At 34.5% G+C, this 24,130-nt stretch overlaps 1 protein-coding gene across 2 annotated transcripts in view; it reads right to left on the bottom strand.

The window, feature by feature from the left end:
- The window catches only part of VAV3 (vav guanine nucleotide exchange factor 3), a 451,154-nt gene that overhangs the window by 252,955 nt on the left and 174,069 nt on the right, over positions 1-24,130 (bottom strand). For both annotated transcript variants that reach the window (XM_051993189.1, XM_051993190.1), the window contains exon 3: positions 448-506. In XM_051993189.1, the coding sequence (XP_051849149.1) occupies positions 448-506 (59 nt within the window). The remainder of the gene's footprint in view (positions 1-447; positions 507-24,130) is intronic.

The following is a 24,130-nucleotide window of genomic DNA, read 5'->3' as shown; positions in this document are numbered from 1 at the left end:
TATAGGTTTCCCCACAGTCCAAATGGGGGCTGTGAAACAAAAAAGTTAAGAAACCCTGGACTAAGTGATTTGCTTATTGTCACATAGCTATTAAAGATTTGAATTCTCTAATTTCAAATCTAGTGTTCTTACTACTAAAAATCTTCTATAGTTATTAATTTTGAATAGTAGATAGTCAGTAGTTTACAGAACAATCCTAGATTCTGCATTTGAGGCACCAAAGTCAAGTGTTTCATAGACTAACAATATAAAGGTTTTGAAATCTTGCTTATAAATGACCAAAAATTGGAAACATATTTTTGCCAACTTAAATATTTATGGTTTTTGTTTTTAAAATAGTTTATAATTGTTGACCATAAGAAAGAAGAACCGGCTACTGCATACTCAATGAACTAAAAACAATGCATCTGTAATATGACATATGACCACCATAACAATAAATCTTACCTAATTCCTGTGGCTAATGCAATAGGTGTACGAGAAAGTCTTGACAGTGTTTCTATGACCTGAGGAAAGAAGAAAATATTTAATTGAATTTGTGTTTTTAAGAACCTGAGGCACATCATTCCCCCAAAGATCAGGTTTTTCAGGCCAGTAATAAAGATCAATCAAATAAATGTGAAGGCTTGCTAGAATAATCTGAAGTCTCCTGAGAGATTAAAAAAAAAAGATTTCCAGTAAAGATGATCCCTTGCTTATTCCTTAGTTTTCTCATCTTTAAAAAGAAGTTTTCAAAACATCTAGTGTCTCTTCAAGCTATAGATCTATATTAATATCAATTTAAAACCAAGTTTATATGTTTAGAGGTAGAAGGAAAACCCAAGTCTCTCTAATTCAACCCCTCCTTTTTACAAATAAGAAGAATGAAGCCCAGAGAAAGAAAATGAATGGTACAAAGAAAGATTTGAACTCAAGTTCTCTGACTCCAAATTGAACCTCCTTTCCCCATACCACAATAGTGTTCCTGAATTCTCTTCCACCATTCTATCCACCAAGTAAAGTTACCTCTCAAGCCTTTCTCCAAAAGATGCTGTAATTCATTACAATAGGATTGAATTCTCTCTTCTTATATGTACTACCATCTTCATAAAAACTATTCTATTTCTTTATGACACTGAAAAATGAAGATCTCTGTTAGAATTCTTACAAGGTGCTAAGTCAGTAGAATTGATAAAGACAATGGTTGTTTAGCAGGGTGCTTAACAGTTCTCTAGTTATACTTAGTACTTATTAGAGTTCACACCTTTAAGAGAGCATATATAAGCTAGGAGCCTCAACCAGGAGGCACTTTGGGAGATTCAGAGCCTGGATTCAGTCGAGATTCACAAGCCAGGCAGAAAGAAGGAAGACAGAGAAGTGATGGCAGGCTGTCCTGCAGAGAACACTGAAACCAAGATCCGGAAGGCCTCCAGAAAACTAGCTGAGCCCCAAGTGAAGGAGATAAAATTTTGACGGAAACAATAAAGGATCTGAGCTTTTAACAACTGGCTGCATTTGAGGTGATTATTATTCAGAACTGAAATGAAGGCTGCCTCCAGAAGCCCCCAAGAAACCTGCTCTCAGAGAACATTTACGTTTTAGAGAAGAACATTACAGATCTCACGTCAGAACATGTGATCAGTGTTTGAGAAGAAGGCACAAGGGACAAAAAATACAAATATTCTCCCCTTACTATCCACATCACCAAAAAAAAAAGTTTTTAAAATGATCATGGATATAATAAAAATCCTATGCATCTATATTTCCAAATGAAAATTATAAATATCAGATTTGCCAAAAAATACTTAGAAATCTGGATGGTAACATGAAATGAATCCTGTCCTGAAACGACTTACATTTTATTGGAAGTATTTATATTCTACAAAAGGATTCTGCTTTGACAGACTATACATTCCCAACTTCAGTTTCAAAAAAATAATCATTTCAATTCACAAAGCCATTAGGAAAGACTACATATTCTTTTCCTAACATAACTTTGGCACTAAGTCACTGTGCAGACTGATTGTACAACCACTGTGAAGAATAGCAGATTGTCTGCAAATATACGGTAGCTTCCACTACCCAGTTTTACCATTCCTTCTTATCTCACCCAACAACAGGAAAAAAAAAAAAAAAATTGCTTTTCTTCATATAAATAACCAGTAGAGGGAGCCATTTCATAGAATATTATTTTTGTTTTCCCATTTAATTCTGCTTAATAAATACAGGATGCTTAGCTTGATTCCTGTCACTTATTCTCCAAAGGTTATTTCTTAATATTATACAAAGTGTTAGGGCTAAGAGTGGGAAAATGAGACTAATACAAAAAATAAGTGCAGGGGGAGAATCAGAAAAAAGCAAATTAATCCTAAAAATGAGCTCTTCTGCGCTCCCTTAAGATCTCATATATTATTCATCAGTCTGTCTCAATCTTTGTCTCTGTCTTTGTCCTCCAGTCTCTGTATTTCTGCTTCTCTGTATCTTTCTCTATTTATTTTCATCTCTCTTTTTTTTTCTGTCTGTCTTTCTGCCTGTCCCTGCTGTCCCTCTTTGTCTCTGTCTTTCTGTCTTTCTCCCCCAATCCTGCTCCAAACATTAAACATAAGCACTGCCAAATCAAATATGTAAAGTCTACTAAATGTGTTTTTTTGACGGCTGTATTTGTTGTTCTTTAAGGTCTATGAGCACAAAATCTTGGCAATTGTGAACTTTGAATAGGCTGAGTCCCAAAAATAATGCTGGATCCTTAGGTCCCATGTGATCAAAAATGATCTCTCCTAGAGAGATAAGAATATGGCTATGCAAATATTCACAAATTTAAAAGGAAACAGTGAAGCTATCAGATTTTTGTGTTGATATGATGATAAGATCATTCAGAGATCATAGAATCAACGTAAGGTAAGGTGAAATCACCACTAACCCTTTCATTTTAGTTATAAGGAAATAGTACAGAGATGTTAAGCAATTTTCCCAAAGTAACACAGGGATTAAATGACAGAGTACAACCTGAACCCAAAATCTATCACTCTAAATCACAGTTTTCTCTCTTAATGGCTGCTAAATTGTGCTTCTCAATAATTTCTTGCAATATAATATGAAATCCTGAGTTTTAGCTATACAAAAAGCTTCAGTGATATACCAAATCATAAAAAATGGGCACAGTACATGAACTTATAAAGGTATAAAAATCAAATCTGTCCAGAAGATGATTTTTAAATTATGCAACTTGAAGATGAGTCTTTTCTTCACATTTGCAAATAGGTTCAGAAAATTTTTATTACAAATACAATTATAAAAATTGGGAAAGCAAATCAACATTTACTTGATTTCTGTTGGACTAGATAGACCATTCTGGAAAACAGTGATCAAAATGGGAATAAACTCCATATAGACTGTTATTTTCAGAAACTTTGTCTTAACATTTTAAGCGAAAATATTTTAACTGTTCCTGTTATCACCCACCATTCATAAGCATCCAAGGTCTCATGGGAGAAAAAAATTAAGTATTATTATTAGCTCCATTTCACAATTGGCGAATTTAAAATGTCAAAGGTTAAATCAAGTGTCATCAACAGAAGTTGCATGTAGGCGAACAAAAAAAAGGGTTTAAGCAAAAAAAAAAAATCACACGTGTTTGTATAAAGAGATCAGCCTCTAATGCATATTCACTGCTGAATGAGAACAAGGAATGCCCCTTCATAGTCATTATAACCCTCCTCCACACTGTCCCTACTCTCTTTCTAAATTCAGTGGGACAGAACTTTCTTTTCTTTTCCTATTTACTTACATTCAAATTTGATTATTTTTAAGGTCTTATGATCACTTCTGTACTTTCTTTTCTCCATTAACTCCTTGAGATTCTAATGAAATAAATAGGAACAGCTTCCCACACATGGAAGACTGTGACATACTGTTCAAGCTACCTGTTAATATTATTTCTCTAAATAAAATTTGATCAATTTTTTTCTTGTCTCCTCTAGTATATAACTATTGTTGGGATTTTCATTTTGTTATTTTTTTTAAAAGCCACTAATGCTAAAAAATAAATAAATAAATAAAAAATAAAAATAATAAAAAAGTGGTTTGTGAAGTCCAAGAAATCTCACTAGTTTGCTATTGCCAGTATACACAGAACATTGCATTTCTTCCTCTGCTCTTTACATAAACTGACTCTTTGTCTAAAATGAGCTTCCCTTCTACTTTCACTTCATAGGAAGGAAAGTATTTTTTAAGTTCATCTTGAATGCCACTTCCCTATTAGATGACAGTTGTTCTTAACAGAATGTTGATAACTAAGACTTGATTTTTTGGTTTACTTTTTATATGTTTGTTTGTTTTGTTTTAGTCTTTGTAAGCTGTTCTTAGCTCAGTGTCTGACACAAAGTTTACTAAATTTTTAAATTGTTGATGGATTTACTTGTTGATTTCTTTCATTGAAAAGCATGGCCAGTGGTTAGTTTATGTCAGTAGGGTATATCACAATAAGCATTTATTAAGGGTCAACTACGTGCTAAGTGCTGGTCTTACTCGGACTTCTGCCACAAATGTTATGATGAATGCCAGATAAACCATTTGAGGTACTTGCCTTAGTCCCTGACTCAAAAGTAAGCTACAAAAAGTAATTGGGATTTCTTAAAAAGGTAGAATGTCTAACTGTTGGAATCCTAGTGTTAACTCAACTTGAAACAAGGTGATAACTCAAGGGAGATGTTAGAATCCTGTGTTAAAGCAATGTAATTGATACAATGCTTGTGTTCACACCTTTACTCATTGGAGTTCACACATTTGGAAGACTTCAGGGTTTAGTATGAGATATCTGAATTCACACCTCCCTTGAAGCTCTTAGGGCCAGAGAGCACTCTGGGATAAAACCCATAATCCCATTCTCTCAGAAGAGTCATTTAGCCCAGTCGAGAGAATTCAGCTGGATTACATGGAGAGTGGAGCTGAATTGGAGGCTGAAGAAAGCAGAGGCAGAAGCAAAGGACAAAGCTGCAAGAGCTCTTCGGAGGCAAGACAGATTCAACTTCATGTTGGCTCTGGAGGCTGAAGAAAGCAGAGGCAGAAGCAAAGTATAAAGCTGCAAGAGCTCTTGAAACCAAGCAGTTAACCTATCTAACCTATCTTTTGATTGATACTTTGGAACTGCCTCTCATTTCCCTGAGTCAATCTACATTCAGAGGCCCAATGAAAGCCTCGGTTACATTTTGGACATAGGGTTTTGGGTTTTCTCTCACCCTGTCTTCTCACTCTATCTCCATATCTACAATGAGCTCTCAAATGTCCAACTATTCCATACTGAAAACATCGAGAGAGTTTCTCTAGAATTCCTTTGCCAAGAAGGACCTTGTCTTTCCATGTTCATCATAGTTTGGGCATAATAAGCATTTGTGCCCACTGTGGCAGAGCATCTTATGATCTCCTCTAAAGGAGCATCTCTATATAGTCCCCATATAATTCTTTTGCAAATCTCATTGGCATTTTCCTTAGCCAGATGTCAGGTCATTATTTCTGTGGCAGCATTATCTCCAATGGTTCTTATTACAGCTGTTTGCAAATGTCCCACCAAATCAGCAAAAGTTCATTGGGACCTTACTCCATTTTTGTGAAGGGTTTATTTCCATCTTTCTGTCCAGGGAGAAAATTCCAAGCTTTTATTGCAGCCTTAGAAATTTGCTCATACACTGATATGGGATAATAAATCTGTTCTGAATTCTCTCTATACTGATCTTCCTTAATTTTTTTTCCAAAATACACAAGCATTGTATCAATTATATTGAGTTAACACTAGGATTCTAACATCTCCCTTGAGTTATCACCTTGTTTCAAGTTGAGTTAACACTAGGATTCCAACATCTAACCAGCACTGTAAAAATAAGCACTTAATAAAAAGATTTAGGGACTGAAGAAACCATAGACATTCATCCAGTCCAATCCCTCCTTATTCAAAAGATGAAGAAAGTGAGATCTGTAGAAACTGACACAACTAGTATGTAGCGAAGCCTGCATTTGAACCAACACCTAATTTTCTTTTAAACTTACCAAAATATTCAACCTACAAAAGAATGTTTGATTTTTTTTTTCCTAAAGGGGAATGGAGGATTGAGAAAGGATGTGTGGTGTAGTAGGTGGAAAGGCAGTCTCCTCATTAGGAAGACTTATGGGACACATATTAGTTGTGAGCCTCAGCATATCACTCAACTGCTTAGTGTTCTGGTCAACTTTTTAAGGACAAAAATTTAAGAAAAATGTGTTGGTCTGTATTGGTAGGAATTTCTTAACCTAGGATTGTTATACCTATACTATTGAAGTCATAGGTTCAGTTGCTACCCCTAATCATAATTATTATTATTTATTAGATTCATTAGAGTATAAACTCCTTGAGTGTAGGAACTGTTCTTTTATTAATTGTATACCCAGCACTCAGTAAAGTGGCAGGCATATTGTAAGCACTTAAGAAATGTTTATTGGGATTGGATTGGATAGGAGTAAAAGGTAAAATACAATAATAAAGTTTTTAAAAAAAGGATACCAAACTCAATATGAATTAAACTAGATAAAAGGAAATACTACATTGTAATTTGCAATAACTTTCATATTATTACACTATAGTAATAAATGAAGAATTTTCATTGTTCAGTGTTTCAGTAGCATCTGATTCTTTATGACCCACTCTAAGTCTATGTGCATTTTTTTCCGTAATATTATCAGTCTATCTCATTCTCTGCCATCCCCTTTTTCTTTTGCCTTTAGACTTTCCTAGTCCAAGTACAATATATAGTAATTGTGTTTTGATGGGAGGTAAAGAAGTCAGGATACAGAATAAGAATTGTTTTTGGTTTTGTTTTTAACATGATTTTGCTTGTTTATGCATATTTGTTTCTCTTTATTTTTATTCAGTAGTAGAGAAAAAGTGGGAAAGAAAATCATTTTTTTCTTAATTGAAAACAGCAAAACTTTTTTTCCCAAAAAAATAAAAAGAAATAGAATTTCCGGACATGACTTATCACATGATTTATAAGGCCTTCTGATTTGAAACCAGGAAGATGGAAACTTTAGTTTACATTAAGGCCATGGAAAAAAAGGAAGATTTTAGTCAATAAATCAACTATTAAATATTTTCTTTTGTTCAAATCTGTGATGTCAACATTGTAGGGAATCCCCAGTCTGGAAACTTCTCTGTAACTTCATATTTAAAAAAAATTCTTGGGGCATTAATGGGTTAAGTGATTTGCCCAGGATCAACCAAATTTTAGATATCAGAGGAAGAAATCACATCCAGATCTTTCTGACTTCTGTTTTCAAAGCCATATGACTATTTACTATATCAAGATCCCTTTCGGTACTAAAATATATGAGATTTGCAGCCTAAGGAATCTGTACTATGAATGATGGAAACAGACACATAAAGGTAGTCTTCTAAGCAAGACATCTTCTATTATGGACAATGCTTTCCCTTAGAGTTCTAAGAGATTACCTTGAACTCATTATCTTAATTTGTCCTCTAATTTTAATTTTTCATGGCAGGTCACAATGCTGGGATGTTTTCTAAGCTAGTGTCAGCTCTGATGATAGACTTTAGAAACTTGATCATTAAACTACAGAGAAAAAATACAACAATCACTCACGAAAGGCAATACCTGAAAATATGTTTGTCAGACAAGGGAATATTCTGTAATTCAGAGGGCACAGAGATGGAGAATAGACAGCTAAATGGCTCAGTATAGAGCACTATGGATAGAGTTAGGAAAACTGAGTTCAAATCTGGCCTCAGATACTTACCAGTTATGTGATCTTGGACAAGAGAAGTAACTTTTGTTTGTCTTTATCTACTAGAGAAGGAAATGGCAAATTATCCACCTATCTTTGCCAAAGGAAAAAAAAATACAAAATATAAGAGCCCTGTGCTCTTTCCTCTGCACCACCCAGTTGCCCTTTAACACTTTCCTCAAAGACACCAAGTGACAAACTCCAACATCCCCCCAAAACATGGATAAGCATGCAATCGTTCACAGGGTCGCAAAGCATCATATGCTATTGAATGACTCAACAACAGTATTAGAGACGCCGCAGAGTAATGCAGAGTGAAAAATGACAATTGAGCTGAGCTTCCTCCTTCAATTAATTATTCAGTGATGGAGAGAGTCTTGAAGAGCAAATCTTGCTGATTCTCTAAGCCCTGTGCTCTTTCCTCTGCACCACCCAGCTGCCCTTTAACACTTTCCTCAAAGACACCAAGTGACAATCCATTTTACCTCTGGAGACAATGAATTCTACAGATACTTATAATTGTTAGGAAGTTGTTTTCCTAATCATCAAGCTGAAATTTGCCCCTCTTCACCTTCCACTCATACTCCTAGAGCTAAGCAATACATGTTTCAACTTTCCTCCATATAACAGCTCCACAAATGGCTGAAAGTAAATATCATTTCCTTCCTAAACCCATGCTAAATACTTTCATTTCCTTCATCTGATTGTCACATGGCACAATTTCCAATCCTCTCATCATTCTGTATCTCTGCTCTAGGTTTCCTCCTGTTTCTTAATGGACTGTCCAAAATGTGGTGCCAAGCACTAGACAAATTATTCCAGATGTGGTCTGACCAATAATACAAAGGGACCTGTACACACCCCATTCCTCCATTAATTCAGCCCCAGATCATGTCAGCTTGCTCAGTTGCCATAGTACACTATTGGTTCCTAATCTTTCGATCTATCAAAAGTTCTGCTGTTTGTATATGAACTATTCTTTATTCCTTCCTCTTCCATTCTAAAGTAGGATATCTTACTTTAAACTCAAGGGTAAGATTTTACATTTATCCCTCTTAAATTTCATTTTGTAAATTTGGGTTCATCATTATAACTTGAAAAGATAATTTAGAATCGTTCCCAACTTCATGATAGCTCCTATTTTGATATGTATTTTTATCTAGAATCAAGAATAACTAAGTTCAAATGTGACCTGAAACATTTACTAGCTGTGGGTGACCCTGACAAGTCACTTAACCTCTTTCTACCTCAGTTTCTTTTTCAGTAAAATGGAAACAACAGTAAGACCTCCCAGGATTATAGTAAGACTCAAATGAGATGGTATTTATAAATCTAAAACATAAATGCTACCTATCAGTTATAATAACTTTATTATTATCATAGGATTTTTAAAAATGGAAATAGCGCATGTCAAGGACAGATCATATAGCATTCCAGTAGTGGCATCTATCCATTCTAATTATATATTAAAGCTAAAATTGGGCAGTGGAAATCTAACTAGGAGAGGAAGAACTAGAATTTCTGTTGAGGCCCATACTAAGTATATCTCACTACTGGACTCCAGTTTCTACATTCTCAACCCAAAAAAGGATCATTTTCTTATTTTTTCCTCAGAGTAGACCTCAGAAGAGATTTAAATAAAACAGTTGGCTCTCTACATTTATCCTTAAACCAAGTAGACTCTAAATGTAATAGTGGATCTCAATTTTTTTCTTTTCTGGGTCCATCCCTTTTAGGGATGCTATTTTCTATTTTATTTATTTTTTTCAACATTTATTTTTGTAAGAATTTGCAATCCAAATTTTTCTTCCTCCCTGGCCTTCCCCCTCCCCAAGAGCAATCTGCAATCCTCTTAAACATATTTCCATATTTGTCATGTTGTACAGGAAAAATTAGACCAAAACGGGGGAAAAAAACATAAGAAAGAAAAGCAAGCAAAGTAATAAAAAGTGAAAATACTGTGCTTCAATTCAGATTCAGTCTCCATAGTATTCTACTTGGATACAAATATCACATTTCAAGGGATGCTATTTTATACCAAATTCCTGAGATCTCTCTTCAACAAATAATAGAAGAGTTTCCATCTCCTATCTTCTCTTAACCATGGTCACATAGTGTCTAAAGCAGGATGCAAATTCAGACCCAAGTTTAACTCTTTACTATACTAGCTAGTTGTCTAAAACTCATCTATCTAGTATAATGTGTTCAGAGGGACTAGAACCTCTGGTGAGAAAGGCTTGCAGTGCACTTTTTGGGACTGCTCATCTATCTTTGCTGCCCACCTTCACCAAACTCTCACCTGTGGTTCAAGAGGCTATAGCATATATGGCGGTCACACCCTGGTAAATCATCTTGGCAGATGAGCTAAACCAGGTTAAGAGTAAGGTAACCCAAAAAGCCTTATACCCTTCAAAGAATATCACAGTTGATTTACCAAGTGTCCAATTAGCATACCTGAAACACAAGTCCTAATAAACAAGTGAGGAGAAATGCAAATATCCTATTCCCTTCTATTAAACTTTGGTTTGTCTAGAAAAAAACATACTGAAATCAGGAGGCAGGTAATAAAGAATGTAGTTGTTGGTAAACAACAACTAAGAAAGCGACATTTTAACAATGTGTGAAAACATAATCAGCTTTGCAAATCATCCTCTCAGGCTGTGGAACAAAATATAGATACAGGCTGCAGAGAATGTGTGAAAATGTTAATATCTTTAATCCTAAAAACAGGAGTTTAATTACAGGCCCAGCAGGCAAACATTGATTACTCATTATACAGTTACAGCAATGACTAACACTACATTTGAGGTTGTGTGGGACAATTTCCTTTACAATTCACTTGGATATTCCATTACATCACAAACCTTTCTAAGGGACAGTTCTCATTCCTTTCTGGAAAATCAGAGCAAAAGCTTATTTGTATAGCCCAGAATTTGTAAGTTAGAGAACTTGAAAAAAATAATGGGTTATCAAAACTGCCCAGAACATAGGATGTTGGATCAAAATCAAATAATCTATTTTTCAACCTCAATCCTATCTTACAAACATACCTTATACAATTTACCCACAATAACTTCTGCTTTTAGAATTTTGTTTTCATTTCTGTTGCACATCAATAAAGTGCACTCATGTATCCAAGGGAAATTCATCTCTTTAATTATAGCCTTAACATTCTACCTTACTACCACAAACTAGAACAAGAACAAAGATAATTCAGAGAGAATGAAAGAATCTTATGTATGTAGTAAGTGTATTTTAGAACCTGTTGGTGCCTGTTAGATAAATGTTATCCACCTGTATAACTGCTGGCAAGAAGGATTCTAGGATCAAATAAACACAGTTTCCAGAAAGCCAACAGGGCAGACAATCAGCCACTAAGGAACAAGAAGATAACAAGAAGAGGAAGCCAGAAGGGTTCAAAAATAGGAGCAGCCACAAGGCTTGTGGGATGCCAAGAACTTCTCCTGATGATTTTGCCATGTGCAGCTCCATTAAAATATCTGATGTATTTTTAATTTTTAATGGAACTGTCAACCATAACTATTTTCTCAAGTTCTTGCTCTGACATTTCCCATCAGTCAAACATCAACCTTGTGTTGGGCAATGAGTACTAGATTTTCAAGTCAGAATGCTAATCTGAGTGCTAAATCAGTTACCAGCTATGTAATTTGGGGGGAAATCACTTAACCTCTAGGGATTTCAGTTTCTTTATTTGTAAAGGAAAATAGCATGGATACTATCATTGCACACTTACTCATCTAATTTCTTATGGGAGCAGATGGTGAGCTCACTCATCCATGGATGCCAAGTTGAACCAATGCTCAATGTGGAGCTGTCATTGAATAGCTACCCATTGGGTGGGTGCCTTCTCCCTACTCAAGGTGCACCTCACAGAGTTCTAGGACTGAAATCAACATTGTGAATAAAAACGCATATTGAAGTAAGTACAGGTTATAAAGTCTGACTGAACATGAACAGTTTTGTTAGTAGATTAGAGAAGGTCAACTATATTAATGGTACCATATATTATGGTCATTAGTTCTGTGTTGGGTCACAAGGAAGAATCCTGGCAAAGACTAGGAGATGAGTTTTTCTGGTTAATCATAGCAGATACCAGAAGAACAAAAGGACATAGTAGTCAATGTATCAGAAGGAACAGGGATCTGGAGAGAATTTTCTGAACTCAAAAGATAGAATGGGAAAGGTTAGATATTGGGAGAAGAAAAAGATGCCTGATCCCATCCAAAGACTTTTAGATCTACCAACCCATAGAAGCCAGAGAGCCAGTGCTTTTACAACTCAAAGATTCTATTACTTGGAAAGATGTTGTCCCTGATCTCAAAGAGATTATAATCTAGGTGGGAAAATATTATATATTTTAATTGTTGCTGTTCAATCATATCCAAATCTTTATGACCCTATATGGGATTTTCCTGGCAAAGACACTGGAATGTTCTGCCATTTCTGCTCTAACTCATTTTTAAGATGAAGAAAGTGGCAATCAGGGTTAAGTGACTTGCCCAGGATCACACAGTTAGTCAGTATTCAAGGCAAGATTTAAACTCAAATTGTTTTTTTGTGATATATACAATAAAATTAATAATGAAGGCCAACATATAAGGGTCAAAGGTGTAGTGAGCATTAAAAATGTTTTAATGGAAAAGTAAAGGTTACGATAGTGTAAGGAGATGGGGAAATTTTCACAGATGACATGAAAATAGGGCTGTGCTTTAATGAATGAAAGGATTAAAAAAACAAGAATTGTAAAGTTTTCAAGAAAAGTGGGAAAAATAAAGATAACAAGTTTGGGAACAATAATGTACATGGCCTAGTCAGTTCAAGAAAGCTGTAACTAGGACAGGGTAATTGTGATTTTTTGCAAGGGTACAGAAATTTAGAGAATAAACCTAGGTCGCATACTCCCTCAGCAAAATATACTTGGACTTAGCACTTATTTAGCAAGAATAATTAGTCAAAAATTGGAAATCCAAAAGCCATGGTTCAGCCTAGAGCTTTATTGACTCTCTTCCATAGCAGCAATCTCCCCAGCAGCACCCTTCTGGTACTTAAGGTCTCTTCCCCCCTCCCTGCAAGAGATCACAATGTCCTGTGATCTCATTCCAGGAATCCTTATGTACTGGGGTCCAAGGTCACTCTGCAAAGACTGCCAGTTTACCAACTGGATTTGTTTTTAATAGAAACAAAGGTAAATGATCTGATTTGAAGGTTCCTTTCATGTTGCTATTTTTGAGGAGCAGTCAGTGGTATTTGTCCAGGTGCTATAATTGCTAGTTATGGCTCTGCAGGGGGACAATAAACAGAATATTAAAGCTGGCAGATTTGGTTAGTGAAGGAGGAGGAAGAAAAGTTGAAGACCTAAACTGGAGCCAGGAGGTTGGCTGCCAAACTAACACATTTGGATTTTCTTCTTTAGAGAATGTAGAATCATTGAATTGTTCTGGGAGTGATTGGCATAATGATTGATTAATCTGATGAAAGTATACATGAGGGAATCTGGAGGTTTTAAAAAACAGGAATAATCTGATAGGGCCTACACTAGGAACTTATCACAAATAAAAATAAAAATCCATAGAGAGGTATTTTTCTGATATTAAAAATGCATCTTTGTAAAAGTAAATTCGATATTAATATGAAAAAGAATAGTTCATTGTCTTTATTCCATTCTTCTTTCTATGTATTTTACTTTAGGCAGCTATGGCATAGAAAACAGAGAGATAGCCTTGAAATTGGGAAAGCCTGGATTCAGTTGCCACTTTTGACGCTTCCTGACTCTCTTACCCTAAGCAAGTCACCTAGTCTCTTAGTCTCAGAGGCAATGTCTCAAAGTGATCAAGGCAATGCTCTAAATGTATATGTTGCTTTAACCTATATTAATAAAATTTCCCAATACTAATGAAATAATAAGTTCATTATCTTTATCACCATTATTCCAATACTTACCATAATATAGTTAATAGCAATAATAATAATAGCTAATATTTATGAAGTGCTTATTTTATGAGCCAGACACTGGACTAAGCACTTTATAATTATTACCTTATTTCATTCTCATGATGATACTGGGAGGTAGATGCTATTGTTATTCTCATTTTATACATAAGGAAATGGAAGCAAACAGAAAAATTACATGACTTAAGAGTCACACAGCTAGAACAAGTCTGAGAACATACTTGAACTCAGGTCTTCCTGATATCAGGAACTGCATCATTTAGCCACCATGACAATCCCTTTTTCCATTATATTTGAAAAACTGTTTCTTAGATTAGATTACTTTTAATTTCCATAATATCAACAACAAAATAAAGCAAAGAGAGTTAGGAGAGAAAAGATAAAAATAAATATGATACTATAACTCAGTGTGCTACAAAAGAAAAAAAAATCAGAGAAACGTTCCAAAGAAATCCATTTTTAATAACTGGTGATTAGGATACATAGAAAGCACATATATGACATTCTGTTTGGAGACTAATTTATGTAAATATACTTTTAGTCATTTTGAAAACAATTGTAGCTATCTTTTCTTTTGAATGTAGCTTGGCAGGCTTCTGAGAAAACTGTCAACCCTGCCAAGTGTCCCAGTAATTTCTTTTGTAAGACATAATTTAGTACCTGTGAACATTCAGCACTAGAATGGAATGCTTTATTTGTTTAGGTCAAAGACAGGCCCCTGCTGTCAAATAAATAACACATTTGTGTAAGAGATCATAGACACTGTAGTCAAGGAATCAGGAACCCTGTACTTGGGGGAGATCCCATATTTACTCCTTTTCTTTCTATTTATGCTTATCTCTTGCTGCCTTTCCTCCTAAGGACACAAAGCATTTACATAAATTTTATAGGAAAGTGTGGAACAGCCAGACAAATTAGCATTGATTCCCAGGCCTGAAGTCTGAGAAAAATCAGACTGGATTTAAAATAAATTAGTCAGGGAGCCAGAAAGAACTTTAATAAAAATGGAAGATGCCATGGGATACTCATACCCAGCAGGTAAAGTTTTTCTAAGACAACAATATGGAATACATTCAACAAATGTTTTGTAGACTAATTGGAAATGTTTGTGTTCTATCTTTTTTTTCCCTTTTAACTTCTCTGAAAGGACAAATGAATTAGTCTCATAAAAAGGAATTTGTGGAATAAAGGAAAAGAGAAAGAAAAAAAGAACTAATTCAGTCTGACATGATTGAAAATAAAAAGCTATTTTCTCTGGAGGGGATTTTTTTTTTTTACATATAAAATTCTAGCCTAACATGGACGTATGTTTAAAATAATTTATATTATATTTATATTATAAAATAAACTTTTTTTTTGAGAATCTACAAGGCATACAATACTGTTCTAGTTACTGAAGGCTCCCATTTGAAGAAAAGATCCAGGCTACTCATCCTTCATTTGCCTCTTGACAATGCTTTTGATTTTGCCATCATATACATAGGGTGCCTTTTCTTCTTCCCCACTCCCCTCAGCTCTGTATTATTATCTTAATTTTTACAGATGAGGAAAGAGGGGGATAGAAGTTAAAATTACTCGTCCAGGGTCACAGAGTTAGTAAATTGTCTGTGGCAGATTTAAACTCAGCTGGGTTTTTTGATATTAGTACTATCACAAGCAAAAGTCTCTAGTCCCAAATAGCTTTCTTCTAACTGGAAAAGAAAATCCATAAAGAGTTGCTGGGAAAGAGTGGCACCTTGGGCACATGAAAAATTAGTCTAGAGATATCTGGAAAGTGAGGTGAAGGTATAAATCCAGGTACAACATAACAAAGCCCATTTAACAGAATCCCAGATTATTCCAGGGGAAGAATCCAAGTGTCTCCTGGATAGGAAGTGCAAATCTAGCAGTAAACAGGAAGTAGCATTTAAGCTAAGCCCTGAAAAATGAGTATGATTTTAATAGGAAAAAAAGTGTATGTAGAGACTAATTCTATATTCTTACTTTTCTTAAACGATAATTTCTAATTTAGTAACTAAGCCAGGAGCAAGTTTGACTGAGATAAAGAAGCCTATTTTCTCAAAATCTAAACAATGAATCCAAAAATATAGAAGATACAGAAATTGAAAATAAAAACTTCTGATTAAAATGGTGATGTGAAAGATCCTAAAGTAACATAGTTCTCCAAAAAATACCTTTGAAAAAAGCACCAATCATACGTGAAGATAATGGAATATAATTGTTCTATAAAAAATGATGAACAAGCTAATTATAGATAGGCCTGTAAAGATTTACATGAACTGATGCTGAGCAAAACAAACCAAACCAGGAATACCTTGTACACATTTAACAGCAAGGTTGTGTGTTGATCAATTATGAAAGTCTTGTAGTTGTTCAGTGATTCAATGGAATCCCAACAGAGTTTGGATAGAAACTATCATCTGTAACTATAGAAAGAACTAGAGAGACTGAATGTCAACACATGCTATGGTGATTTCTTTTTTCTGTTTTTTAATCTTTTCCATGGTTTTTCCTGTTTGCTCTCATTTTTCTCTCCCAACATAATTCATAAAGCAATGCGGGATTAAAAATAAATAAACTAAAATAAATAAGTAAATACAGGACCAGATAAATTGTTGTCTTATATTTTTGTCCTTTATTTTTGAGGAGAACCATGACATCAGGGAGGTGATGCTATGACATGCAAATGGATTGGATTTAAGTAAGGGAGGACTTGCAAAATCACTGGCCTCACTTACCCTTCTAGAGCCATCTGAATCCAATGGCAAGAGATAGATCAGGAAGACTTGAGATGACCTTGGATTCAGATTAGATAGAGTCATGATCAAGAAGAACAAAGAGAAACCATACTAAACTCTTTTATTCAGACAGCCTAAAAAAGAAAGCCTAAGGGAAGTCAAAAAATAGTTATGCCAATAGATTCAAAAGGCAACATGACATTCCAGAGATTGAAACCTATGTGACAAACTGTTAGGCTCTGACAAAGTGAGTGGGAGGGCAGATGGAGGGGCTAGAAGAGAAGGGAATCTGGACTGAGCTCTAGCAAACAGGGATCTGTCAGGGGAATGTCAAAACAAGTCAGGGTCCCATAAACAGATCGTAAAATCAACAAGATCTTGGCCTTGAACCATCAGGACACAGGAAAGGTATCCAGTCAGCCTCCTATATATCATTATGAAGGGAAATGGGGCCTGTGATCACTCAGGACCACAGTAGGGCATAGGATCAGTTCAATAATATGGATAATTAATAGATTTTATGTCATATTAAAGTACAAAAGGATTATTATACAAAATTAGACAATATTATAATGAAATTAATGTGAAAATTTTAAAAAATTAAGAATCTCAAAGGAAATAATGAAAAAAAAAGATCTCAAATTATTCTACAAAGCAGTAATCAACATAATTTGTCACTGGTTAAAAAATCAAAAAATTGATTGATGGAATGGATTATGTACATAATATCCCAAAAACAATAAAAAACATAGGAGCACAGTCTTTGATAAACCCAGGGTTACCAAGCACTGGTATGAGGATTCTATAACAATAACTGAGACAAAACTTGGAAAGCAGTCTGAAGAAATGAGGTTTAAATCAACTTCTTACACTATTAGCCCAATAAATGCCAAATTAATACATAAGCCCAGAGATAAAAGTGTACATGCCATAAGCCAATTAGAGGAAAAGAAAAGAGTTGCCTTTCACAACAATTAAACAATTAAACAACCTCAGAGTTGTCTTAATCTGAGGTTCTACCTCAAACCAATCATATTGCTAAAGAATAAAAAAAAAAACATTAGTATGGAATTGGGAGGAGGAGGGTATTGATTGATGAGGAAAAATAAATACTAATGTGCTTATAATGAAGTGATAAATTGGTCCAAGCATTCTGGAAATCAATTTAGAACTATATTCCAAAAGTAAATATACAATGCATGTCCTTAGATTCCACAACAGCACTACTACATATATTCATTAATGAGACTAAAAATAAAGGGAATGGACCTAGATGTACAAAAATATTTATAGCTGCATCTTTATTGTTGTTGTAATATTCTATTATTCTTTATAATAATTATTATTTATAATAAAGAATTGAAAACAAAGGAGATACCAATCAATTGGAGATACTAATCAAATCATAGTATATAAACGTAATAGATTATTATTGGACCATAAAAAGTAACAAAAATGATATGTTCAAAGAAACCTGGGCAGAATTCTGTTAATTAGTGTTAGGGGAAATAAACAGAACAAAAAGAACAATTTATACAAAGACTACAATATTATAAAGGAAAATAACTTTGAAAGAATTAAGAGTTCTCACCACAAATAACTGATTGTAATTTAAAAAAAAACTGACTATGAAACACATTACCAATCTCTTTGCAGAGAAGTGTTGGATGGTAATATTGTTAAAATTCCACAACACCCACTTTCTTGAGAATAAAAAAGAATGAAAATCTATAGGTGAGACATCCATATATTGTCAGATAAAACCAATGAGTAAATTTGTTATCTTGACTACTTATTTGTTACAAAAGGGGGGTTTCTATGAAGATGGTGAAGAGGAAAAGTTAGAATAATGCAAGAAAAATTAGGTTATCAATCAAACATTTTAAAATACACAAATCAGACTAGAAGGGAAAGACCCACTAAGTGATGTTATTACCATATTAATTTAATCAAAAAGTTTTTAAAATATGGTATAGATGTATAGCATAGAAAAACTTGGTTTTATCTATAAGCCTGTGTTTCTATCCTTTACGTACCTAAATGTTCATATTTGTGCTTGTCAAGTTCATTATTTTAAAAAGATCTTTTATAAAGAAACTAGAATTAGAATATAGATGACAAATCTCCCCAAAGGAACATGCAAAAAGACATCAGACTGTGTTTTTAGTTCCCTTTGCCCCAAGATTTGGCTATCCCTTGATTTTGAATCAACAAATCTGATTCAAATCCAACTCTATCAGGTCCTAAGTGTGAGATGATAGGTCATTTAACTTCTCTCACTCTCCATTTCTTTGTTAATTAAATAGAAATGATAACACAAGTGTTACCTACTTAACAGTGCTGATGTGAGGAGAGTACTTGATAAATCATTAATGCTATGTAAGCACTAGATATTATCATTCAAACATAAATCAAGATGAGAAATATAGTGACTAACAGAGACAGAGATTAGTCCCTTGTCTTGATCTCACTTTTAAGCAACACCCAAAGAGCCAGGTAACCAGAGTGAAGTAATATGTGTATTACTATTACCTATCACTATATTACCTATCACTACCTATATTAGCCTATTCAAGAAAAAGCTGAATAGAAGTGGGGGTAGTATTTTTTGCCCTTTAAAAATAAGAGAAAAAAGGAGGCAGAAATGGTTACAGTGGAAAAGACATTAAAAGAACTCTTTTTGTCTTACAGGCTTTGCTAAATCCATCAAGCAAAGTTAAGCTAGGTTTGTTGTTTGGTTTTTTTAAAATTACATATCTTTTAAGAAAAAATTCTTTTCTCTGTTCCCTTTCTTCATAAATATTCTTAAAGAACATTTGGAATTTCTGGGCTGACCACTGACAAAAAGATGTTTCATTGAAGAGTGATGATTCATATGGACTTCTGCTTTTTGCAAAGTTACCAGCTTAGTAACTGAGAAACACAGACAATGAAAGAATGCCAAGAAAACAAATACCCTGGGTGGACACTAAAGGTTCTTTAATGCAAGGATATGGATAATGAGCCTTCCAGCTGCATGATCCAAACTAATTGCTATAATAATAACCACTGGGAGACCTTGACCAAAGTCACTCTCCAATAAGAAATTTGCATTGTATGGGCAAGAAGGTATCTCAAAATCCAGTAATCTATATTCTTGGAAATGCAAATGAATTTCTTTTCTTCCTCCTTTTTTTCCCTTCTCCTTCTTCTTCTCCTTTTCCATCTGTCTCTCTTATCTTCCCCAGGATGGAAGTAACAGCTATTGAGAGCCTAATGCCACTGCTGATTGTGAGTGAGAAACTTATCTTGTTCTATTTTTCCAAATTTGGCTGATTCACAGCTCTGTTGGCATCATGATGGCCCTCTGTTCATCATATTAGTGCTGAATTTAGTGCTTCCACCTGTTTGGCTTTAGATCTAACTCCCAAACTCAAGAAATCCACCATCCCTGATCTCCTTCCTCCTTCCTTCTTAATCTCTCTTTAACTCCAGCAGGACTGGAACACCACACTGAGTAAAATGAATTTTGAGAAATATTTTTTTTTCTTTTAAAAGATACATTTAGAAAGCTACAAAAAAAAAAGTTTTAAATGAGATACAGTACAAAATAGAGTGACATGACTCCATGGTCCACAGAAGTTGAGAAGTGGAGAAGATATATGGGAACATTTTAGGAAAGAGATATTTTATGAGAGTGCTCACTACTTTCTAAATACACCTGAGGCCACATACAATAGCCTCCAAAGTACTCTGAATCCTCTACTAGAGAAAACAGGTTTGCCCTGAGGCAAGCTTCAGGCCTGAGAGCCTTCATTTAGTTGTTTTCTTATACAACTAGGTCGAATTTAACATGTCAAATAAAGTAAAATTCGATTTAGTGTTAATTAGAAAATGATACTAGCTATTCAGACAAAGCTTCAAGGTATTCTGTCTTTAAGATACTGAAAGAAAATAGAAATGGAGAGTAAAGAAACCTTTACTGAAAGAGTTGGTAATGAAGTTTAATTGCATAATGTTAAAATTACCAAAGAGGCAGCTAGTGCAGATAAAGACAGTGAAATGTCCTGAAGTTTTGAAAAAAATACTCAAAGAAGGTAGATAAAATGATCACCAAAATCATGCTATTAAAGAAAATACTGCAAACATTAGAAGAAAACTTGTTTCAATGACTTAGAAAATGATCATTCCTACTTCTTGTGCTGCTGTAATGTCAGAGAAACTGAGGCAAGATGGAGATTGGTTTTTAATCTTTTAATTGTGGAGAGTTTAGGCTAGCCAATCAGGATGGGACTCATGTCCAAAAATCATTCCAGCCCTGAGCAATTGAAACCGGGATCATTTATAGCTAAGTAGGGTTTGCCAACAGAATAATTTGAATATGCAATCTTATAGGGGAAACAAAGGCAGATAAGGGGAACAAGGACACTGGGTGAATGGACAAGCCATAATTCCAGGAAAGGATCATACCTTAATCCTGACAGGATAAGGGTCAAGATAAGAAGTTCAATGGCAGGAGACAGCAAAGGGAAGGACAATATTCAGAGGGAGAATTATCCTAGAAAGGATTGAGATAATGTACCTGGATCTTATGATACAATAGAATGCAAAGTGGCCAGAGCTTCAAGTTTTTTCCTGACTCAATTCTCCCAGTCTTAATGGCAAGGAAAATGGGGGGAGGAGTGGGCTATTATAATTTTATTCAAAGCATAACCTTGGGAACAGTAAACAATTCAATAATACCACTATGTTTAGAAAAAGTATCAACATTTTCCATTATTTTTCATTCATGTCTGACTCTTTGTGACCCACTGGGTATCAATTTATCATTTCCTTCTCCAGCTCATTTTACAAATGAGAAAACTGAGGCAAACAGGGTTAAGTGACTTGTTCAAGTTCATATAGTAGCAAGTATTTGAGATCAGATTTGAACTCAAGAAGATGAGTATTCCACTACACCACCCAGATGACTGACATTAGATTACCATATGATTCCATTTTTCATACAGATGGCTTCATGTCTCCCTGCCCACTCCTATTTTATTTATTAGACTATAAGTTCTTTAAGAGCAGGTGCTGTGTCTCTTGCATTCCTAAAACTTTATTAACACAGTGCCTGCCACATAGCAAGTATTTAATATTCCTTCATTCATTTATTCATTTCCTATATATATATATATATATATATATATATATATATAGTTCACCATCTATTCATACTTCCTTCTATGTAATTTTTGCCTATTAACTGTTGTTTTCCAAAAAGAAGCTAATGTGTTGATAGATTTCCATTTAGATCCATTTATTTTCTGTGGTCACGATTGTGGCACTCAGCATATTCAACTATTATACCTCAGTCTTAGGACATGTCCTCCCCACCCATCTATTTCAAACATAAATTTTCTAAAGGATATTCTTTATACTTTATAAGAGAACTTAAGGTTTCTTGAATTTACTTAGAGGGAGAGCTATTTGAGAGAAAGACAAGGTCACATTTTCATTGGCATTCTTCTGAATACATTACATTCACTGTTCTAACACACAAATCAATCATCCCTCTTCACCCAAATTAGGGCTTTTCAGAAGATAACATAGAATTGTTTAAATCCCAACTATTACATAATTTCAGACTTGAAAGTGATCCCAGTGATCATCCTATTCAACCTATCCTAGTTTGTATAGCAATTTCAATTAATCAATAAGCATATATTGAGTACTAATTATATTCTGGGCACTGTAGTAGGTATCAGGGGGTACAAATTTATTTATATTCATGTCACATTCTCCCTATGATCATTAGGATCTTTAAAGACAAGTATTATTTTTTACCTTTCTATTTCAAGAGACTGCATACCATAGAAGCTTAAACAATGTCTTTATTAGGTTTGAATTCAACAATAAGAAAGGTATTTAAAGACAATCTTCTTTAGACTATTTCTCAGTACTGTCCTTTGAAGGTCTGGGAGACCTATTATCAATCTAGCAACATTTAAGGGGTATTCTGTAACTATATTTGAACTTGACCTCACAACCTGAAAAAAATCAATGTCACCCAAGTCCCACTAAATATGAGACCACTAAGTGAATGAAATATTTAAAACATTCAAAGAAGAAGATTATATTTCCAAATAGGTAAGTCAATATTATTCTTTGCTACATCATCCTTTGGAGTTAGGCTTTTACTTGAAATTTCCTACTTATTTAAATGCCTTTGAGATTTCTGAGATCCTGTAGGGAATACTTTGCTCTAAACTTTTAAATTAAACAAAAACCATTTATTAAGTACCTAGGCACTGTACTATAAACTAAGGGGGATAGAGATCAAGAACTGGAAAGTATTACATGTTCTCACAAAGTTGTCACCTTATTGAAGACAATAACAATGGCGATAGTGATGATGATGAGACTAATAATTCATATAAATATAGTACCTCAAGTATTTCAAATCAGATGAGATAATATAAAAAGTATTTAGCAAAATTTTAAGCACTATATAAATATTAGTTATATGACATGTGGATAGAACAGCAAATATAGCTCTGAACTTGGAACCAGGAAAAGTGAAGATCAAATCCAACCTTACTAGTTGTGTTGATCTGGGCAAATCATTTGACTTCTATTTTTCAATTTACCTATCTATAAAATAAGGATAATAGCTCCTACGTCCCAGAGTTGTTGTGAAATAAATTGAGATATTATTTGTTAAAAACCTTGTAGATCCTGAAGCACTATATAAATGCCAGTTATCATTATAATTATTAAATTCAATCTCATTGATCCTCCAGAGAAGTCCTATTATTCTCCAAGTTTTAAAACTGAAAAAGATTAGGCTCAATGAGGGTTAAATGGCTCATGAGATTTCCACAGTCAAAAAGGGTCAGAGAGAGCATTCATATGTAAACAGTTCTGATCCCCAACAGCAGAACTTTAGGAACTATGCCACATTGCCCATCTAAAGATGATTAGAGTGAAATGAGTATAGTTCTTTGAGTATTTTTGGTTATCAGCCAAAAGACCCAAAAAAAATAAAAGTTATCAAAGGAAATGGCATAGCATGGAAATGGACAAAGCAACAATAATACATTTTCCTCATTTAGCTGGAGGACACATTCAAACAAATACTCATACTATCTGCTACCTTGCTTGGTTTCAAGTGCAAAGAATAAGGTGTCCCTCCCAGGTTAAAACTGGGATCAACTCTGATCTCAACTCAAACTTAAGCTTTGACTTGATGATCTTCCTAAGCCTCCTGTCCCCTCTGATCAGAGGGCTGGAGGCCAAACTCCTGACCTTCCTTTATAGAAGGCAGAAATTGGACTTTTTGGCTCACTCTACTTTGCATCTGCTCCCTTTTTGGGTTTCAACTCCAAGGAAGAAGCTATGCTCTGGTCTCCCATCCACTCATCCTTTCATGCCTCTTTTAGTGTGTTACCTCCCCCTCACATTAGATTATAAACTCTTTGAGGGCAGGGACTAATTCTTTTCATTAATTGTATCTGTAGCATTTAGCACATGCTGCCACAAAATAAGTGCTTAATAAATGATTATTGGATTAGATTGAAATAGTGAATATCTAGGGAATAAGTGTTGAGGATCACACATAGAGATAACACATATAGAGGAACACACATAAGAAGGAATTCACATGACTAGGGTATGCACAGGGAGAACAGTAAGAAATCTTTTTTGGAAAG

The sequence above is a fragment of the Antechinus flavipes genome, chromosome 4 (genome assembly GCF_016432865.1).
Source record: "Antechinus flavipes isolate AdamAnt ecotype Samford, QLD, Australia chromosome 4, AdamAnt_v2, whole genome shotgun sequence".
Classification (NCBI taxonomy): Eukaryota; Metazoa; Chordata; class Mammalia; order Dasyuromorphia; family Dasyuridae; genus Antechinus; species Antechinus flavipes.
The sequence above is the reverse complement of the archived record's forward strand: the minus strand, read 5'-3'. Positions and strand labels throughout refer to the sequence as shown.